This window comes from Platalea leucorodia, assembly GCF_965183815.1.
Source record: "Platalea leucorodia genome assembly, chromosome: 12".
NCBI lineage: Eukaryota > Metazoa > Chordata > Aves > Pelecaniformes > Threskiornithidae > Platalea > Platalea leucorodia.
In genome coordinates this window covers 1,369,037-1,389,328 of record NC_138834.1, presented here as the reverse complement: position 1 = coordinate 1,389,328, position 20,292 = coordinate 1,369,037, and the positions used below count along the sequence as shown (strand labels likewise).

General features: G+C 44.5%; 1 protein-coding gene across 1 annotated transcript in view; it reads left to right on the top strand.

The window, feature by feature from the left end:
* The first annotated feature begins 165 nt into the window (after positions 1 to 165).
* Positions 166 to 20,292, top strand: part of ARVCF (ARVCF delta catenin family member) — a 169,114-nt gene continuing 148,987 nt past the window's right edge. Inside the window, exons 1-2 of the mRNA XM_082325454.1 lie at positions 166 to 190; positions 4,710 to 4,954. Coding sequence (XP_082181580.1) covers positions 4,739 to 4,954 — 216 coding nt within the window. The 5' untranslated portion in view covers positions 166 to 190; positions 4,710 to 4,738. The remainder of the gene's footprint in view (positions 191 to 4,709; positions 4,955 to 20,292) is intronic.

Below are 20,292 nucleotides of genomic sequence, written 5' to 3'. Positions count from 1 at the left end.
ACATAGTGAGGAGAACCTGGGAGATGACTGTGTACAGAAGAGGCTGTAACACCTTACTAACTCTGTCTTCTCTTCCTCTCTCTCGTAGCTGGTTCTGCTGGAGGCTGCTCTCCTGCTCTGTCTGTACTTTTTTAGCCTTAGTGGGTGATGTCCCAGCAGCTCTAACACTCAGACCCCAGTAACCCAGTAGGTCTGTATCGCTTGCTTTTCTCTGCATGCTTTCTGGTGTCGCATGGGGGATAACAGTCATTTTATGCTACTCATCTCTTGTGGCACTTGAGGGTGAAAATACAATTAGCATGCGTTACGCTTCAGTTCCATAGATTATTTAAGCCCCATTTTTGCTTTTATTCTGATGGTTTTCTTCCTTGTACAAGCACATAGCTACTGTTCCCATGCATGCTCACAGGCCTTCACGTTTGCTCCTGCAGCTGCTGATCTGCTGTATGTACAAGCTTCTTGTTGCTCATCATAGTACCGCCTCTTGTCAGCAGGACCTAGTGGACTTGAACTGGGCTGGGAGAGAGCAATAGTGGGACAGCTGTGCTCAGTACTCAGACTTTTGGACCCGAGAAATCTCCTGTGTGCCCCAAGAGCCACGTGCCCTCCCGCTGAGAGATGCTCTGTAGCTGCCTGGTGGACACTGCTCTCTCCAAACGCAGCTCACTCGAGGACCTGAGTGCCGTAGGCAGGCAGAACGCTTTGAGAAGAGCAGGGGGTTTGAGGTTCTCCAGGGCTGTTAGGATTTAGGTGCCCAAACCTCACAGAACTTGACCCCCCCTTAATCTCAAGGGCTCTTTAAAAACTCGTGACTATCAGCTGCATCCTATCTTAGCAAAATTAGTGTGCCGAGTTAACTCACTTTTTTTACAGAGTGCCAAGTGACCCTGGGTGTGTAAATGCTTCCAAGAGCCTTCAAACTTGGGCATGAGCTGGGGTCTTAGTAGTGTGCAGGACCCCCTTTTTGGGGGGTAATTTTCATCCTTATTGAGCATTTAAGCTGTACTGACTTACAGGAGGCCATTTAATGCATTAGTTCTTCATATGAACAGCCAGAAAAAACAGATCCTCTTACTTTGCTCTAACTCTAATGCAACACTAATATATTTAGAGTCACGTAGGCAGGAGAGAGATTTGCTGCTGTCAGCGTAGCCTTTGACACTCTGTAGGCAAGTGTTTGCTGTATTTAGAAGTGCAGCCTAAGGAATAATCTTTACCTGGCTGCTATAGCTCTAATATTTTCATTTATTTATACCCTTTTCAGTGTGCACTCTAATTTATTTACAAATGGTAGCAAATTGCAAGTGGCAGCTTGAGTAACTAACTCATGAGTCAGTACTTTTATTTTTTTCCTCTAGTCTAGACTGCTGATAATGTAAATTGTTGAAACCCTGGGTAAATAATTGGGAGTGCAATCAACAGCAAGCAAGTATTTATCTGCTAATAAAACATTTGAAATGCAGAAGTCTCTCTTTGTCCAACGGTTCTTAAAAGGCGGTTATTGGTCCTGCTGTTGTTGCTGCATAGCAATTAGGATTTTTATGGTCACTAATTGTACATCTGAAAATTTATACAGTTTATTTTCTGCCTGTGTTTTTCTTTGCACAGAGAAAAGAAGCACAATATTTATGGTTGTAAGGAGGTTAACGTTATATTTTCTGCGTGGAGATATCTGTAGCTCTCCAGAGATTTGTACCATTTATAGAACCCAAATTTTCTGGGATCTCTCATGTGTGGCATCAAGGGCTTATAGCTCATTAAGGATTTTCTGAATGGGATCTTTGTCACATTCTCAGAATGTGACTTGCAAGTTATATACCAGCTCAGTCATCAACTGCGACTTTCATTATTAAAGCTGTTACTGCTTCAGAAGCTGTATTAGAGGAGGTGCTTCTTGATTTTTCATGCTACTACTGGTAATGATTCCTCAGAACAGAAATTTGCATTATATATTCTAAAGGGAACCTGTTTTTTTAAGTTTAGTTACTGTAGTTTACATCTTGTCATCTTCTTCTTACCTCCCTACTTGATTCAGTTTTTGAAATTGGTCCATAGAAGTATCCAGCCTCTTGGGCCCCCAAAGATAACGGCCATGTCATATCATAGCCGCGTGTGAGATAGAGCTGCTCCAGCTGCAGACAGTGAACTGCCTGAAAGATGGGCGCCTGCGGGGAGTGACTGGGGAGACCCGAGTTCCTGCTCTGCAGCACCTCGAAGGAGCCTCTCTCCGTTCATTAATCCCTGACCCATCCGGACTCCTGGTTTTCTTGGGCCTGGAGCATGCCCTCATGTGAGCTGTGTTTGGATCTGTGTGTCAGTCACGCTGCTCCTCTGCTCTGCCATAAGGGCGCTGATAATTAGCAACCAGGAAGACGTCTTTAAGAATACGTAGTTAGAAATGCCCCCCACCCCAAGCCCCGTGTATGTTTCTCCCAAAATGGCTCGTGCCTGGGTCTGTGAAGTCCCACGTCCTTCACACTCCCTCCGAGGAGTCTGTGAGCATGTCCGCCCTACTGGGCGGACAGACAGCAAACGGAGCTGTCTCCATCTGCGCGAAGCAGGGAGGCACAACAGCAGAAACGTGCGAGTTGGCTGCACGTGAGCCAGCGTCGGTGCGGAAAGCCTGGCTCTGCTCCTGCGTAGCTGTGCCAGGGCTCGGTCACGCTGAGATGCAGCAGGTGAGCCACGCAGTCCGGCCCTGCGCCGGACAGCCTTCCCGGCAGTCACACCATCCTGTTAGGTGGTTGCGATTCTCCTTTGCAGAAACCAATGTCCTCTCTGAAGGTTTTATAGACTTTCAATAATCTAGCAAAACAAGGTTCAGAGTGGAAGGTCTTTGAAGTTGACAGCTTGGTCTATATTTGACTAGTCTGTGACATCTGGAAAACCCTTTGGTGGTTTTTGGTTTTCTTTCAGAATCTCAATAGAAGTTAAATCAGTGCACAAATGAGAAAAGTCAGTTCTGCTTACTGGTCTGAAAACATGAAAGGCTCAAATCATGGTTATACGAGATTAATACATGGTGATCCTGACACTGTTTCCAACGTGATTTCGTATCACCCTGATTCCTCTCAACAGCAACTCCCCAGCAGTTGGCAATGAACCACAGAGCAGGTTCTTTCCCATGAAATCAAGGTGTATGTCCTTGCTTTTGGGCCTGTTACTTCTGCCCCAGTGTCTTTTGGGCCCGTTGGGTGATTTCAGTCACATATGACAAAAGCAGGGAGACCTCAGGCCTACTTACGAATTTCCAACAAACTGTGAAAACACGTAGCTTAATATCTACTAGTACCCCTCTTTTGGGAACATAACAGTATGTGACCACATTATCATTAGCTACCAAAGAATCAGCACAGGAGAGAGACCTGATAAATGTAAGAGTCATGGAAAATGCATCAGTCGAGAGTGTGCGTCATCTGAAGGCACTGAACGATGAAATGCAAAGCTTTAGGAAACCAGGGTTTGGTCCTACCAGTGCTCATGGAAATCCTTGCTGATCGATGGAAGACAACGAATCTCTGGCAGCAGGAGGAATCGCTCCCGATGTGCACATCAAGGGACAATTTCTGGGCACTGAACTCTCAGTGCAGAACGGTCTGTTCTTGAATTGCAGGAGCTGGAGAAAATTCTGCCTCTCTGCTCATCTCAGAGGTGCTCTAAGCAGTTTAGTGGTGAACGGCAGTAAACTAGTTACTTGTTTAGCTTTAGTGAAGGGGTTCTGTGGAAGCCACCATTTAAGCTTATATTATGTTGCTGATTTTATACTCTTATGAAAACATTTTAAATGATGTTCACATTATAGATCTGTGGAATCAGTGGGGAGTTTTGCTGCGCGCACTGTACAGATGGAGAGAGGGTTTTAAATGGAATACTCCATAACCCTGCTAGAGAAGATGTAAGGCAGAAGAGAGATCCCATCTAGCTGGTTTCTGAGTTCTTCTTTTTCCTGCGCTGAGAGACAAGCAGTCCTGTGTGTTTTCCATGGAAGATGCTTGATTTTGGCTTTTTCATTTGCATTATTAGCAAACAGCTGCATGACGGGCTGGTTCATTGGCTACCATGCTGAAATCATCAAGCGCATTTCAACTGCAATTGCACTGTCTGCATTTTAAAATATTTTTCCATATTACAGTGTACTCCTATAATTTAAAAATGAAAACTATTTTCAGCTACTGTCTGCTAAATTGGGGGAGGAGTTCTATTCACCTGGAAAAATGGACACAACTGTTTTCTCGTACCATCAAGTTTCTCTGTTTAAAAACGTTAAGCTTCTCACTCACGCTGTTAAAGACAAGAATTCCATGTGACTGTAGTGAGAAAGATTGTGTTCCTCGCTCCCTCCAAAGCCATATCTTTTTTATATGTTTCTAAGTACATTATTATTTGCACAGTGAAATTAGCTTTGCAAAAGGGATGAAAACCCTTGTCAGAGCAATTTTAGCAAAAAGATCAAAGGAATTAAATATAAATTCTCTCCAAGGTGAGCATGTGGTTTTTTTCTTTTTTGAACAGGGAAGCCTTGGATTAATTACTTTTAATTTAAAATCAAATGGATGGAAAGGAAGTCTTTTCAAAGAGCACTGCAGTTTGCTTCTTAGAGTGACCAGTATTTCAGTAGGGTGACTAACAATGTGCATTTTTATTTCTAACCTCTGACCTGTGCCCTCCCCACCCCTTTACCCCTAACCCTTTCCATTTGCCCTGGTCAGTTAACAGGCAGGAGCATTTGAAAACAATCATGGATGACTATGATATCAGGTCTGCTGCCAGCATTTTAGCATCTGTTAAAGAGCAAGAAGCTCGTTTCGAGCGGCTTACCCGTGCACTTGAGGAAGAGCGGCGCAATGTCTCCTTGCAACTTGAGCGTGCCAATCAGCCCGCAGACCGAATGAGCATTTGCAACATTGGCAACGGTCAGCCGCTGGCAACCGCCTGGCAGCAGCTTGTACTGCAGGTAACAGCCTGCTCCTTTTACCTGTTGCTAGAGTTCACCTATACCAGAATTTCCCATTCCAGAAAGTTGGGTGCATCTTGTTTGTCGTCAGCATTTCATTCCGTAGCTTGTCTCCTGACACCCCAGCGTTGGTATGCTTCATCGATTAATTGGGTAGCTCAGACTTCAGAGCCTTGGCTTAGAAGTCGCTCTGACTTCCTCTTAGCTCATGGGAAACTTTTAAAAATGTATGCGTCCTTGAGTATTAAACCCTACAGAGAGATCTTCACACCCTCCTCTAAATCTGTGCACTTGCTGTAAGTATGGTGCTGTGCTGATGATTGAAAAAGAAGGCCGAACCATAATCTCCATAGCAAACAAAATTTCCATTAGAAATAGTTGGACTTTGAATAGAGGGAACAGCATGAAAAGCAGGGATTTCCCTCCTGCGAAGTCTTATTGTTTGTGCAGGGAGGACTTCATAATTTGTTTCTCATGTTTATTGAATTGATAGACTTCATTTTAATGATGCAAACTGGCTTTGTGGTAGCCTTAGATTTCCAAATGTTGTTTTGCTTGATATGTATTCTTTAACTGTTTAAATGTGCGATGATAAACTAAACATCTCTAAATTACTCGAGCTCGCAAATCACTCTGACGTGCAAGGTAAGTCATGCAGAAGCAATAGCACCGTTTGTGAAGGTCTGTTTCCTAAGAAAACATTGTTCGGTTCAGAGGGAAACTCCAGGCTGTGGGCATTCTGAAAGTTGTTTCCCAATTATGCCAGACTGTTTTACAATTACGCTTGCATTGAGCTGTATTCAGGCAGACTTTACATTATATTATGTCAGCGTAGCTTTTCTATTACCAGCTGCCACGTTTCTGTACGTGTGGATGCTCGACTGTGGGACTTCGTGTGCAAGGAGCAGCCTGCACTGGCTGGGCTGGAGGTCTGACGGTGGCGGGCAGGGGCTGTGGGTTGTTATCCTCTTGATGAGCAGCCGGGCTGCGGAGAGGGGAGATGCGCTTACATGTTTTTTTATAGAAACAGGACAAGTTCACCTTCACTTTTTCTGAATGACTTTGTGCAAAGTGCCTGATTAAGAGCTCCAAAATGAAATCCCTTATCCACAAAACTGATGAAGCATGAGTTTTCTGCAGTGTTATGGCTTAAGGTCTGACCGCTTCCGAGAAAACTGAATAAAAGAGTTTACGTTACTGGGGTCTGTGTGACTCTTAGGGAGAAACAGCACCTGTAAGTGACCCTGCACTGAATCTGTGTACACTCAGCTCCTTGCCACTGGGCGAGGGGAGCTTTACTTCATACGTAATTAGCGTTGAGGTTTTTGGAGTAGCTTGTCTATGAGATAAAATGGTTGAACAGCTAAATGTGCACAGTTAAGAATTAATGTAAGGTTATTTGTGTAAATTTTCATGAAATGTACTGAGGGCCAAATTCCTCCCTGACTTACTAGAATTAATTAAATAGTGTTTAAATGAAGGACGAAAGCTGTACATTCAGTCTTACGGAGAATATATAATGATTTCATCTTTACTATTATATATTTCTTTGTTACGAGTACACAAAGCAAAAGGCACTCTGTACTCTGCTGTCTGTGGGGATTGCTCACGCACTATAGCGAAATGCAGCTCTCTGAAGCTGCGCTTCAGTCAGGACTGACTCGTTTCTGCTTATCCTCCTCCTCAACCTTGTAAGTAATATTACAAAATAATACTACAAAAGTATAGCTTTTCCATTTGGAAATTGCACAGGTGATTATATGTAATTAGTTATTCTGAGTAGAATCTGGGCAAAAAATGAGGGTTAACTGCATTTTATGAGAATGCCAAATAATCTTTAATGATGTCCACAAGCAGGCATCAGTCTTCCACGTTGTTCGAGTGTCCAAGTGGAATCTGTTAGCGGGATTTGTGCGGGAAGTCTGTATAGTCTCTCTCAGTACTTTTATGTAATATACTCTCCCAAAATTATTCCCTTCTCAGAAAGGAAAATTAAGCCTTTTATTTTTTTTTAAATTTCATGCAAATATTGATTCTAATTAATTCATTCTGGATTTTTGTTGCTGGCCCCCTGTTTTGGGGGGGGGGGGGGCTTGGTTTTTTTTTGTTGTGTGTGGTTTTTTTGTTTGTTTGTTTTTTGTTTTTTTTAATACCAACTTTGAACTCATTCCATAACACTAGCTCCTTCTCCTAGGCAGCCCATTTAGCCACTTCCGTCACTTCACTTACTGGTGAGTTCTGCCTGGTCAGCGTGAATTCAGAATACTCGAGTGGAACGTGTGAACCGTGGTGCGCTTGTTGACATTCGCTGGGAGCCTGTACGGCATGGCGGGTTTTGGCCCCTGCCAAGAAACATCAGGTCTGCAAATGAGGTCAGGGATGTGCTGTAATTGCCAAAAACCGCGTGCGTAGACTTCTTAGTTTTACATTAAGAAAGTGTGGGGCGGGTTTCTAAAAAGTGTCTTAATGGGAGAAGTTGATTACTTGGACAATCTAAACAAATCCTTAATGGTTTGTTCAGATATTAATTAGAAATAGCTGAGATTATTCTTTAATGGGAATTCTTCCCAGAGGAGGGGCTTCTGGGAGATACTGCCCTCACAATACGAGGTCCTAACTGTTGCCGAGATGTCTCCCACTAATATTAGTGAGAGTCTTTTATTGAGGTAGCGGCCAAAGCGTTGGTGCTTTCCTAGCCTGGTGTGGAAGGCAGTGCCTGCCAAACCTGCGGGCCGCGCAGAGGTTTTGTGCCCATCTCCCCGTCCTGCCCGGGGCAACCACCCGCTGCTGCGCCCGGGCAGCCCGCTTTCGCCAGCACAGCTTCTGGGGAACAGGGACACAAGCGCCGTGCGTGCTCGGTGCTGTCGAACAAGGGGGTAGATGTAACTTCTGCCCCGCGCAGCCTCCCAGTCGCACGGGCTGGCCCCGGTTAGGGCCTGCGGCTGAGCGTACAGCCAGCGACATGGATTAGCGGCTTTCACCTCTGGAACTTTTGGAAGAGGAGCAACGTTATACATGCGTTAGGGCGGGTTTTGAAGTGGTCAAATAAAGTGCTCTGCCAGACTGAGAACCCTCCGGACAAGAGGTCATTAGCTACTCAATGAAAAACCTTTGCATTACTCTGAAAAATATAACATTTAATGAAATTTTAATCATAGAGCTTTTATCTGGTTAATAAAAATCTCCTAAAAATCCTCCCAGTTTTTAAGGATGTTCTGGACTCTCCCCCCTACTCCGGCTTGGAGTGGTGGGAATCACGCGGCTGGCCTTTGCTGGTTGTTTCTGAAACGGAAACTCCGGTGGTAGTGAAAGAGCAGAGCTGTCTGTTAACGCGTATTTGTGTTTGCCTCTCTAATTTTTGCAGTAAAGAATGTAAAAAAAAATATTTTTTTTGTTGTTATAGTATCCCAAGCTGTGGGAGTCTTGGCAGCCTGCCTTTTTATCAGTTTGCCAATGCAGGCATAGTCCAATAAGCTTGTAAGTCACTGGTGAGTAGCGCCTATCCCGTGTCTTCTACGTGTTCAAGTCTCTGGTTGATAATGGTTTTTACAAGCTTGATAATTCTTAATACTCTTCATGTGTGAAGTATTTAGTTTAATCTACCTGGTTCTGTTTCACTTCTTTTCAAATCAGCCTTCTGCTGCTCTTCACAGTGGGAACTAAAGTTGGACAGGGAGAAGGTATGAAAGCGCACGTACGGGGTATGTGCTGTCCTGAGCCGAATGCACAAAGCTGCAGTATTATCACGGGATAGCTAGCCATTCAGAGCATAACTTTTTAATAACAAAGAATATTCTCTCTTTTTTTACTTTTATTAAAACATCAGACATGTGAAACTTATTAAACAAGGCTATATCCTGAGTTGGTTTGAATTGGCATGGCTCCATGGGTTTCAGAGAAGCTCTGTCAAGTCCGATCAGCTGGGGAGCTGCACAACAATGTTTGCATTCAAAGATTGTTTCCCCATTGGTGCACATTGACAATTTCCATTCCCGTTAATGTTTTCATAACCAAAATAAAGTACAGCATTCAATAAACCTCTTTCGCCAACAAATACACTGTAACAATACTTTGACTTCAGTGATTCTGCAGTGACCTATAGGGATTTGAGAGGGGCCCTGTTACAGAAAAGGCAGGTATTATCCCCCGTCTCACAGGTAGGAAAGCTGTGGGAGCTGCCAAATGGCACACGGTATAACGAACAGAAATCAGCCCCTTGCGTGCTGGTGCAGAGTCTTACTTATCAGATTGACTCTCGTGTCTGTAAGAAGTCACGTAAGCTGATCAACTTTGCCTTTGCATTGACAAAATCATCTAATAATTAAAAATGTATTTCATTTGGCTGTTCTTGCCATCCTGCCGGTCGGTTGTGCTTGTTCATACCGTGTAAGAGTCAGGCTTGCCGAGATTCTTAATGGTGAAGCATGCAAGTGTGTTGGATGGGCTGAAATTTCTAATAATCAAACCAAGCTGAATCAGCATGATGTGATACTGATGAGTACAGCTTAGTAACTCGTATTTACGTAGCTATTACACCTAGTAATATACATTACTATACAAGCTTCTCACTTGTCACTTGTAAAGCCAGCCCTGTGCGTGATTGTGCAATTGCAGTAGTTAACGTGGCATGAATACGGTGTTGGAGGCAGAACTGTGCTTGTTTATATCTTTTTTTTAATACCGTGCACAATAGTTTGGTCCTGTAGACGTGACCGAGACAGACTGCTCTGAAGCAGGGCTTGTGACTATGCCATTTATAGAGGCTTATTAATGATTGACTGAAGCCTGCTCCACAGTCATTTTGTACTAGCTTAACTATTTCACTACAGATTTGGATTTTTTTAACCTCTACTGATCTTTAAACTGAAAGAACACAATTAGTGCGATGCCAGATATGGTAAGTTACACTGTTACAAATATATCTTGTGGAAGTCCTGTTAGTGGGTTGTCCCCTTTCTACACGCCATCCCGAAAGCGGTGGAGTTAGAGCAATGCAAAAGCAGTTGCTTCTGAACGAAGGGAATACACACAATAATAAATGGGTTAAATACAAATCAGGAAAAAACAACTTTAAAAATTTAAGTGATGAGGTTTTTGAGTCAGTCTTTTTTTATTGCCACCGTGATTATTCATTTGTTAAGACGCATGGTAATAAACACAGGCTCAAAATTCTCGTTGTGTTTAATTAGTGTCCTGCCTCTATAACTGCTAAGAGCTTTTTTCATATGTTCCTCCAGGTCTGACATATATTTGACCATGCTTTTTCATAAATCGATATATAGTTTTGGTGCAAATGTTCCCTAACTTTGTGTTTAACCAAGGTATTAACAAAATAGAGTTGGGAGGAAGGCAGAGATGTAAGTGGGAATGAAGAAACTTAAAAGAAATCACATACTGTTGTGTTTCGTTTTTTTCTATTAACACCCTCACCAAAAAAGACCCGCAAACCCCCTCCCAACAAATAATACCCCATCTTGAAATGTCAGTAATCAACCAAGTTAATCAAATTCTTTTTTTCTTCACTTTGCAATACGATCATAGCTGTTCAAGGAAAATCAGCTTATGGAAAAAAGCTACAGAATATTTTCATAGTTACGATTTGAATCATTTGTATTTCAACTTATGTTCCAGGGACGTAACACCTGTTTAAAAACTAACAAACACATTTCCCTTTTTTTTTTAATTTTTTAGGCAGGTATTTTGTAGCCATAATTAAGCACCAATATTCTTCAGTCTTTATGTTAATCTGAGGTACCTGTGACTTCTGGCAAAAATGACATGTTGTGAATTGAGGGTTGGTTTCAAGTAAAAGGTGAACTCTAAAGCACACCACAACACATGGTGAGAATTTAAAAAAATACAAGAAGATTAGCTCAAATTGCTTTTCTAAGAAAACACCATCAAGTTAACCTCTCTGAGTTACAGTTGGGGCAACAATAACTCTTCTGTCTGTATTTCATTACTTTTATTTAAGATTCTCTGCTCCACACCGACACAGTGCAGACTGTTAGACTATAGAGACTGGTTCCAGTGCTTTGATAGTAAGAACATGGGTGCATTAATATTGTGCATATGTTTGAACATATGCAGAGAGGGAGCAAAAATGGGCTCTGAGCAGCACGAAGTCATCACCTCACCTTTTCTTCTCCTCTCCATCTCACGGGGAATGCAGTTCCATCTCTGCGTGTAGAGTTTTACGTCATTAGTTCTAGTCTGTAGTGCCTCTTGGCTTCCTCTGTTATATCGCATATCTGTGCTCATATTAAGGGACTGGCACCATGGAAAATGACCTTTTTGTTTGTTTGTTTGTTTGTTTGTTTTAACCTTACAGGTAACATCAGGTAGAGACGACAACGCTGTCGTTCATGACAGCGGCCCGGTCTTACAGCACTATTTCTGTTACTGTGCCAAGTACCCAGAAAATAGCTCATCGGTAGTTAACCCGTGCATGGTTCTACTTCTGCTAGTAACTGAGCAGATTGCAAAATGTTGGAAGAATTTGTAGGGATAGTCCTAATTCCTTTATAAAACCAGTTGAAAGCATAGAAATGCAAGTTCCGATTCAGGGGTGCAGGATGGTTTGGTGCCAGTGGTGTCACGCCTGCGCTCCCGCCCGCTGCTGCTGGCCCTGCTCCCAGCTCCCCTCTCTGTAATTCAGCCCGTGTTCTTCGGCCTGCCGGTCACTGCGCAGTTACACACGCGCTAGCTACGCCATCAGCCCGATCCTGTAAGTTCGGGACGTATGAGTAGTCTTACTGCATTTCTAGGAATGACCTGGGTCAGGTTTCAGCATCTGCATATGCGCAAGTATTCAAAGGTTCCGGGGGGAAGGCGAGGGGAGATTTGGGAATATGATTCCCATGGGAGAATGAGTTCTTAGATCAGCGTTCAGCGTGAGCTGAGAGATATTTGTGGTGCCTATGAATCCCAGCACAGCTAGGAACTGGACCAGAAGCCGTTACTCAGCTGCTTTTCGGGGCGGCGTGTTCCCTGTGCATGAGGTATGATCCCGTCCCTGGCGTCTGCTGTGTTGGAGATGATAATAGTTGAGGTTAGCTTGGAGGCTGGAGCTTTTGCCACCTTTTTTATGGACACTGTCCCATCTCTGTGAAAGCATCAACTCCTGGTTTACGGTGAGAGTCAGGATCTTTTGCTGATAGCTCAGCAACAGTGGGACCTGGAAGCAAGGAACTGGTGTTTCTCAGGGCCCAGTACCGCAGATGGCTTGAGCCGGTGTTGCTAAGCCAGCCTGCACCTTGCAGGAATCCGTCCACAGCAGGAGCTCTGCTGGAGTTACTGCAGGTGTTTCGAATAGAGACTTTCCAAAGGGAGAGTTTGGCATGTTGCACCACTGTGAGCTCAAGGAGCTCCTGCTGTTTGCCTCTCTGCTGGATTACCCAAATGCCAAAGGAAATCCTAGACCCTGCTTCCTCTATCGCAGGAGGAATGCGATAGCACAGGGCTAACGAAAAAAGAGTTTGCGCAGCAGGCGTCATGGTATATCTCATATGGGAGCCTCTGAAAGATGGACTCGAGTAGTATTGCTGCGAGAATTTACTTTCCTGGTTCTTCTATTTCTTGTTAGAGCTTCTCCCCTATGATTATTCTTAAATCTTTATTTAAGGCCTTAGATGGTAAAAACATGGATAAAAAAGTGAATGGAAATATTAGCATCAATTTCAGCAACAACTAAGAAGATTTGACCAGCTGCATCAGAAGCTGTGAAGTGCTTTCCAGAAGGGATTTATTTGAGAAGTGAACCACCTAAACCCCGCTTATTGGAGTTCTTTGGGGCTCGGATCTCCTGGCATGCAGCAGAATCCATCCGAGAAGTGTTTGTATAAAACTTTGTCAGCAAATCTCGTTTAAAAAGTAGATCCCAAAGGATTCATTAAAAATTTTTAAAAAGGGAACCCAGCAACTGAGAAACCGACCCTCTGTCTGATAAGGAAAGAATTATTTTTTTCTTTCCAACAGGATGATTTGTTTTTTTCAAAATTTAATTACATACTGTTTTATAGCTTTACATGTGCAGGTTGAAAATGCATCTTTTAGCTGAAAGGTGCATGCCTTTGCAGGAATCTCGCTTTTCCCTCTACCATCAGCAGTACCTCTCTTTCATGGCTCACACTTCATCCCGTACGTACGTGCTCGGCAGCTGGGTCCGGGAAGTGCCACATTCCTAAGGGCCACCTAACGCCTGTCAGCAGGACAGCAACTGGTGCGTGCTAACGATTATAATCGTGCAGCTGGGGCCACGTTTGCCCTAGGAGTCTCAGAAATATTTTTGCAGTTTCACTTGCCTTGTAAAGTCTCAACTTCTTTTGTTTTGTGTGAATTGGTATTGACTGAGGTTTTGGAAGCAACTGAAAGGCAAGGATTTTCTTATTTTGTTTGCCAAGATTTGTGAAAGAATAATTCTGCACAACTCTTAACCTTTCTGACCTGGAACTGTACCAGGTTTAAATTAAAATTATTTAATTTGAATGACAAATTCACAGTTTCATAATAATTTTCCATGACTTTACATTGCTTTACTAATAGAACTATGTTTTCTACTAGAAGTACATATGAGAGAAACACATTACAAACAAATTCTGCTTGCTGTGTGTACCTTATTATGTAAACGGGTACCCAGGTTGTTCTTTGCATGCCTTCTCTGCGTGTTGCAACATCAGTAACTATAACTGCAAGTAATCATTAAAAATGTCTTAAAACACAGACATTCAAATGTAAACATTAAAACATTAAAGAGTAGTATCAGGTTTAACAGGATTTTTTAAAAAACAACTTTCTAGTCACATTTCCCATGTTTGCTTCTTGATCATTAACATGAAAACATCTTGCATTTTAAAGTTGTGATTTATTTTTCATGTTCCGCTGCTTGTTTCTTTCTCAGCTCAGACAGCAGAACATGATTAATGGTACTGGCTGTTTAAGATTTTTTTAATTCTCCTACATTTTAGTTCCCAAGCATACTACTGTACTAGGATAGCTGGGATGTTCAGGAAGAAAGACTTTAAACCTTCATGAAGCCTTTTTGCGCTCTGTCTCTCAATGTTATGAAAAGCTTTTGTTACTACTGCAGGCCTTGATCCGTACCTGTACAAGCGAGGCAGACCTTTATCCCCGCAAGGCATCGCACGGGGGTCGGTCGGTCTTCGGAAGCCTCTACTTGTGCACATCCACACGTGGCCGCGAGAATGTTTTGCAGAAACTTTAAAGCCAACAAGCAGGCGAACAGGCAATGTCCTCTTCCCTGAGCCCTTTGAGCTTTGGACCTGAAGGGTTCAACCTGGCTTTTAAACCCCAAAATTTTCTAAAATTCCACTTTGGCTGTCTGCAGTATCTGTAAGCTCTTGTGAACTAATGCTGAAAGAGCCCCAAATGAATGTTGCGTTCTCATGACACTGATAAAGTACTGAGCCTTTTGCTAGTTTAGGTCCTCTTGTTAATGGTTCAAATTACGCTCTCGCTTGCTTTGTCACAAATGTGGAGTCATTCACTGAAGTCATCGGTGTGACTGACAACCGAATGGCCAAAGATGGCCATGGGCAGCCTGAGGCCGCCTGCCAACTGTAATTAAAGCCCTTGATTTAAATGAATGTCAGTGTCTACTCTTTATATATGTATTTAAAAAAAAAACAAAAAACAAAAAAACCAAAAAAACCCAACAAAACCAAAAAACCAAAGCTGCTTCCCTTTTTAAGCTACCAAATTACTAGCTGAAGAGAATTTTTTTAACCATAGTTGTGGTGACTGGGAAATGCTGTAGAATGCTGTCAGAGTTCATTTGAGGGCCTTAATCTAAAATGTATCTTTAGCTGCTGGCAGAGTGGCATTTTTAGAATAAAGATTGAAAAGAACTATAGTCTCCATGTTTCTAACCCATCTCGATTAGCTCTTCTTCCTTTTTGCAGTCTTATTTTCATATGTAAGTATTCCAAATACAAGAAACTTGCTCTGGAATAAAATTTCATACACAGAGACCTTAATTCTGTCCTCAGAACAAAACCCAAAACAGCTTCAGGTTTTGGTTTGCGGAGAACAGTAGTTACCATAAAAATCGGTTGCTCGTACAGGCAGCTCTCAATCCGGTACCTACTGGCAAAGCACATTTCTGCCCTCCGGGTGAGAGGATGACACGTGAAGCTGGTATCTTCTGAGCAACTGATTGTAATGTGCAGCTTGAAATACAGCACAAATCATCTGGAAAATCCAAAAACCAAACCAAAATCTAAGAAATGAAAAATCGTTAATACTGCGTCTGTCTTTCCTGCGTTTGAGTGTCTTTGTTTTCCTTTCCAATAACTACAGCATGAAATTACGGTCACAGTGCCAACCTTAAATTTGATTTGTTTTCTTTGATGTTGTCATTCTGTTATAAATGTAATGCTATTTTAATTTTTTTTTTCTTAAACTGGAGGAGATTTCTCTATTTTTATCCCTGTAAGATGTAGTTGATTCTTACCTAAATGAGGCTGCTGGGAAGAAACGTAGGTCACTCATTCAGCTGCGACCTATATGCAGCGACACGCAGCTTCCTCCGTCCTTTCTTTCCAAGGTCAGCAGTGCCGCCACCAGACCGGCCGCCTTCTCATCCTGCCGTACGACAACTTGGATGAAGTGGAGTTGACTGTTATTAGATGTAGCAAGATGGAAGCTGTGTTTGTACACAAATGAAAATCCCTGAACTTACTGCAATGCCTAATGGCGTCCCTCTACAGAAAGGGTTTGCTTCCTCTTTGCCGTATTGTTCTTCAGCCTCGTGACCCTTCAGGCCTCCTCTTTAATACTGCATCCTTAAATAAGGATGACACAGAAAATCACCCTCCATTTATATACAGCTGCTCTCCGACCGAGGCAATCCGGCTTTGTCTCCATTTCTAACCTTGCAGTATGAAAGCGAGGAGATTGTCAAACCACGTTGATGGCCATGTTAGAAATATCCTGGCGGATTTGTCCTACTAGAGTCATGCCACCATTTTGGAGCAAGTACGGATGCTTTGAAAGGGCTTAGGTAACTTTTCAGATATATTTAAAAATGATGGAAGTGCTACCAGGAGAAGATTTCAAAAGGTATCCTGGAGATAAAACGTTCTGTTTTCATTTGCCTGTATTAAAATCAGTACGGTAGGGCACACGGACACATCATGGTGCACTGTTCTTTGGTCCTCTCACTTACCGTGTTTATTTGCTGCATGGCATTCACAGAACGACAACAAAATACCCTCGGCACGGGAGCACCTCCATGAACACAGGCTACCTAATTCTGCGAGGTGCCGTGGGTGATGGGGGCGCGTTTGCCGATATGGTTAGCTGGGATTCTTGATTCATCTTGCGCCTTCTTGCTCGGTTGGGTTTATGGAAGTTACATATCACTGAAGCCATATGTTATGTTTCCAGGCAGAGCTGTAAACCATTTCATTTTTACTGCCGCTGAGAGCAGATCAGTCTATAGTGCAGCACTAGTGATGGAGAATTTTTTAAGGGTAATGGGAGAAAATAAAAAGAGAGAGCTTGGCCCAGATACCATACTACTGCATCTTCCAGAGAATTAAATCCCTTCCTATTTATAAATTTTTAATTTCTCAGAAAGAATAAAGAAGGTTTTCACCCTACTTTTGCAGCTGGGAAAAATGTGACAGATTAAGAAATTAAGGTTCATTTTAAAAGGGGGGGGGGGGGGTGTTGTGATGTAGTCAGCAGTCTGATACTAATGCATAGAGCGTTTGTTGCCAGAATTTGGAAGTTCAGTATAACCTTAGGGATCTAATCCATACCTCTTATTTAGGTAATTAATTCTTTTACCTCAGCATTGCCAAATCCCAGCATTCAGAATTATACGAGCTGGTAAAATACTGCAAGTGGCTAAGAAATATGGGGACTTGAGATGTATTTTGCCTTTTTTAAAGAAAAAAAAATCTTTGGCTTTGAGTCAAAACGCTTTCAAAATTCACTTTACAACCAGAAGGCCTACAAGCATCTCTTATATTTTTGAAAGGAAAATTATGTTTTTAAATAACAACCTGACTCCAGAAGGTGGGACTTCAGAGTTCAGCAACGCTCACCTTGCATGGCTTGCACAAATAGTTGTGGGTTTGCAACATGAGGGACTTCTCATGTGCGTACGAATTGGCGAGTCCCTCCAGGAAGGTTTTCAGTTGCGTCGTTCTGCATGCGAGAGTAGCTACTTCAGCGCCCGATGGATATGGACTTTATAACGTTTTTTTCTTTGACAGTGTATAAAGGGCTGGCACATGTCCATGTGCATGCCTCAGTTGAATGGTACTTTTCTATGCCAGCATGGCCTCAACAAAAGTTGAGCTATTTTAGTTTGTTAACTGAAGAAAAGTTGGACAAGGAGAAGGGGGGGAGAGTGCTGTACAAAAGTACGGGGGACTCATACAAAATGCGTTGCTTTTGCTTTGCTTTGGCCTTTAAGTATTTTATTAAGGGCCACTACCAGTTGCCTCTAAATTATTCCACTGTAGACAGACTCCGAGCGTATTTTTTCTCTCCAGTGAAGCAAATACTTTGCTTCAGCTAAACCTTGTGGAACATCTACCGTTGCCCTTGTCACCCTTTATGGCATTTATTTTCAAACAAACTAGGACGGGAGTTGGGTAACGTAGTTCTGCCCTGCGTCCTGCCCCTAAAATACAAAGCCTTAGCTCTGATATTCAGCTGGAACTCTTGACGTTGGCAGTAACAGTAAGGCTGAAATTAGGATTAAATAGGTCTGACACATTCCTTCCAGTCTTAAATGTCATTATTAGGAGATGCCACCTTTTCATGTTGATCTGGTAGGTTTGCTATTAATTAACATGCTAATTACATTGACACTGGAAGCATGTTTTAGAATTTTCAGGGAACCTCAAGCTGGGATGAAAAGATACTTTTGTGCAAAGGCACCTATTCTGATAATTAAAGAAGATTAAATGGTAACGTACCTTCCTTTCTGCTTTAGAGCTGGTCTCGCCGTCTCTGACTAGCCCTGTTTTCCAGGGATAGTCTCTAATTTGATTCCAGTAGCTCTCAGTCCCTAATTACCATTGTTCAGCCGCCAGCTGTTACAGCGGTGGATTTATTTATCGCTTTGGTTTGCTGCAGAACCTGGTACGAGAGGGGAAACCCAACCATTCCCCCTTGGCCAGCGGCGGCGAGCGGCGCGGGGGGAGGACGTAGCTGGCCGCCTCCGAGCCGGCGCCCCGCTCCCGCCGAGGGGCACGGCGTCAGCCCCAGCGCTGGTAAGGTGCCCTCCGGCCCCCGGCTGCCTCCGGGCAGGGAAGGGCTGCAGGTTCAGCTGAGCTTGGTTTGCACCTCCCTGCCTTGGTCTCTTTCTTGTAAGACTTGATGTCTTAATATATTCATTAATACGTACCCTTTCTGCGATTTCTTGGAAAGAGGGATCGGGTGCTAGAATAAGAAGTACGGGAGGCTCTCCTGCTTCCCAGGGATTTCAGGGAGGCTCGCTGCCTGCTCAAAGACTGGATGTTAAAAGCTGGGTACTCCCAGTTTACTGGCAATAAATGGACGTGAAAACCATGCTGCATCCTGCTGTGAAGTCCCAGGTTTTGTTGCAGAATGTGGTGGATGCAAGGCAGATCACATCTGGCATTAATTTTGGTAATGAGTAATTTATCAAGACAATCTTGTAATGAACGTGGGACAAGTTTGCGGGCAGGTGAATGGTTTTAAAGAAATGAGGCCAGTTGTACTTCGAGCTATAAGCCTCACTGCATCTGTGTAAGGTGGAAAAGGGAGGGGACTGTGATGGAAGATCGTCTTCCTCCGGTGTCGGTGATTCATCTCGAAGCGAAGTGCAAAAAGTAAGCAAGCAGGAGCGTTTCCTTTGCCTTCCTGCCGGAGCTGCCCGCGCTTGCGGGGGAGCCGCGCCCGGGGTGAGGCGGTGCCGGGGGCTCTCTGCCCCCGCAGCGGCAGGTAGCGCTTCTGCCGCCGCCGCCAGCAGCCGCTCGCCTCCCGACGCTCTCCCTCTTTGTCTGACCGGCGGGGCGGGGGCGGGCCGGGCAGCGGGGCAGCAGCGGCGGAGCCCCGGGGCCGCAGCGGCCGCCGCCCTCCCGCGCCCGGCGGCGGCAGCGCCCGGCGGCGGCAGGGCGAGAGGCGAGGGGCGGCCCCGCTCCGCCCGCCGCAGGCCCCGGGCCGCGCTCCCCGCTCCCCGGGCGTGGCCGCGCCCCCGCCCCGGCCCGCTCCGGCTGCGGCTGCCCGTCAGTTCCGCCCCCCGGGACGGAGCCTCCCGGGCGGCGGAGGGAAGAGCCATGTGAGAGGGACGCGTCCCCCGCGGGAGCCGCCGGCGGCCGCTCTTCTCCCGTCGGAGCGGCGGGGTTGGTGGGCTCTGCCCCTGGATGGGCTCTGCCTGCGGGGAGGCTGCCGGCCGGGTCGCGGAAGGAGCGAGCCGCACGGAGGCGGGGGGCTGCCGGAGCAGAAGGCCGGGTCCGCAGGGGCGCTGCGGGGGCTGGCGGCGTGCCCTGCTCGGACGGCGGGACCGGCGCCTGGCCTAAATGCCCGCGGAGCTCCGACAGGTGAGTGCCGGGCTCGTCCGCCCCGGCCCGGCGGCCAGGCGGGCTGCGTGCTCCGTGCCCGGCTCGGGCCGGGAACCGCGAGCAGCGGCCGAGCCGCTCCTTCTGACGGAGCCTTCGGCAGAGATTTTGCTTTTGTCTCGGTTCTGTTAACTGGTGAAACACCCAAAAAAGCAAGCTATTGTTTTCCTTGACCTTCTCGTCCCGCTCAATAAATCGGGAACTCTTTGACGTGAACAGCTAGAAACAGTGCTTTTAAAAAAGAAAGCTTTGCTGTTGTTTGCTTTTGTTAAATGTTTGCTTTTCCCATGCAGTGTTTTGTTGCTTTCTCTTTGATTTTGTTGAACATACCAGGGAAGTAACTTCAGTTTTTCACTCTAAATGTTATCGTAAACAAGAAACCCTCTCGGCTGTCATCTTAATAATTATAAAGGACTTACAGCTCTGTGCAAAAAGATTTCAAATATTATTCTTTACCTTGGACTGTCATTGGGTTTTGCAGAGTAAAGCTGTTGCAGGCTAGATGTAAATAAATAGGCATCATGTAGAGTCCTGTAATTCATAGGTGCTTACCCTGTTAACCTCCTTCATCTACCTTGTAAGCCTCAGGAAACCCTATAAATTCAGGTGGCAGCAGGGTAGAGCTACTCCTCAAATGAGCATCAGGTGTTACCTTTTTCTTAACCCTCCTTTTGCTTCTCTGCCTTTTTGATTTTGAACAGGATATTTTAGGGTAAGAAAATGCAATAATAATACATCACTGCCCCGCCTGCTAGAGGGGACCAAGCCCTGGTTTTG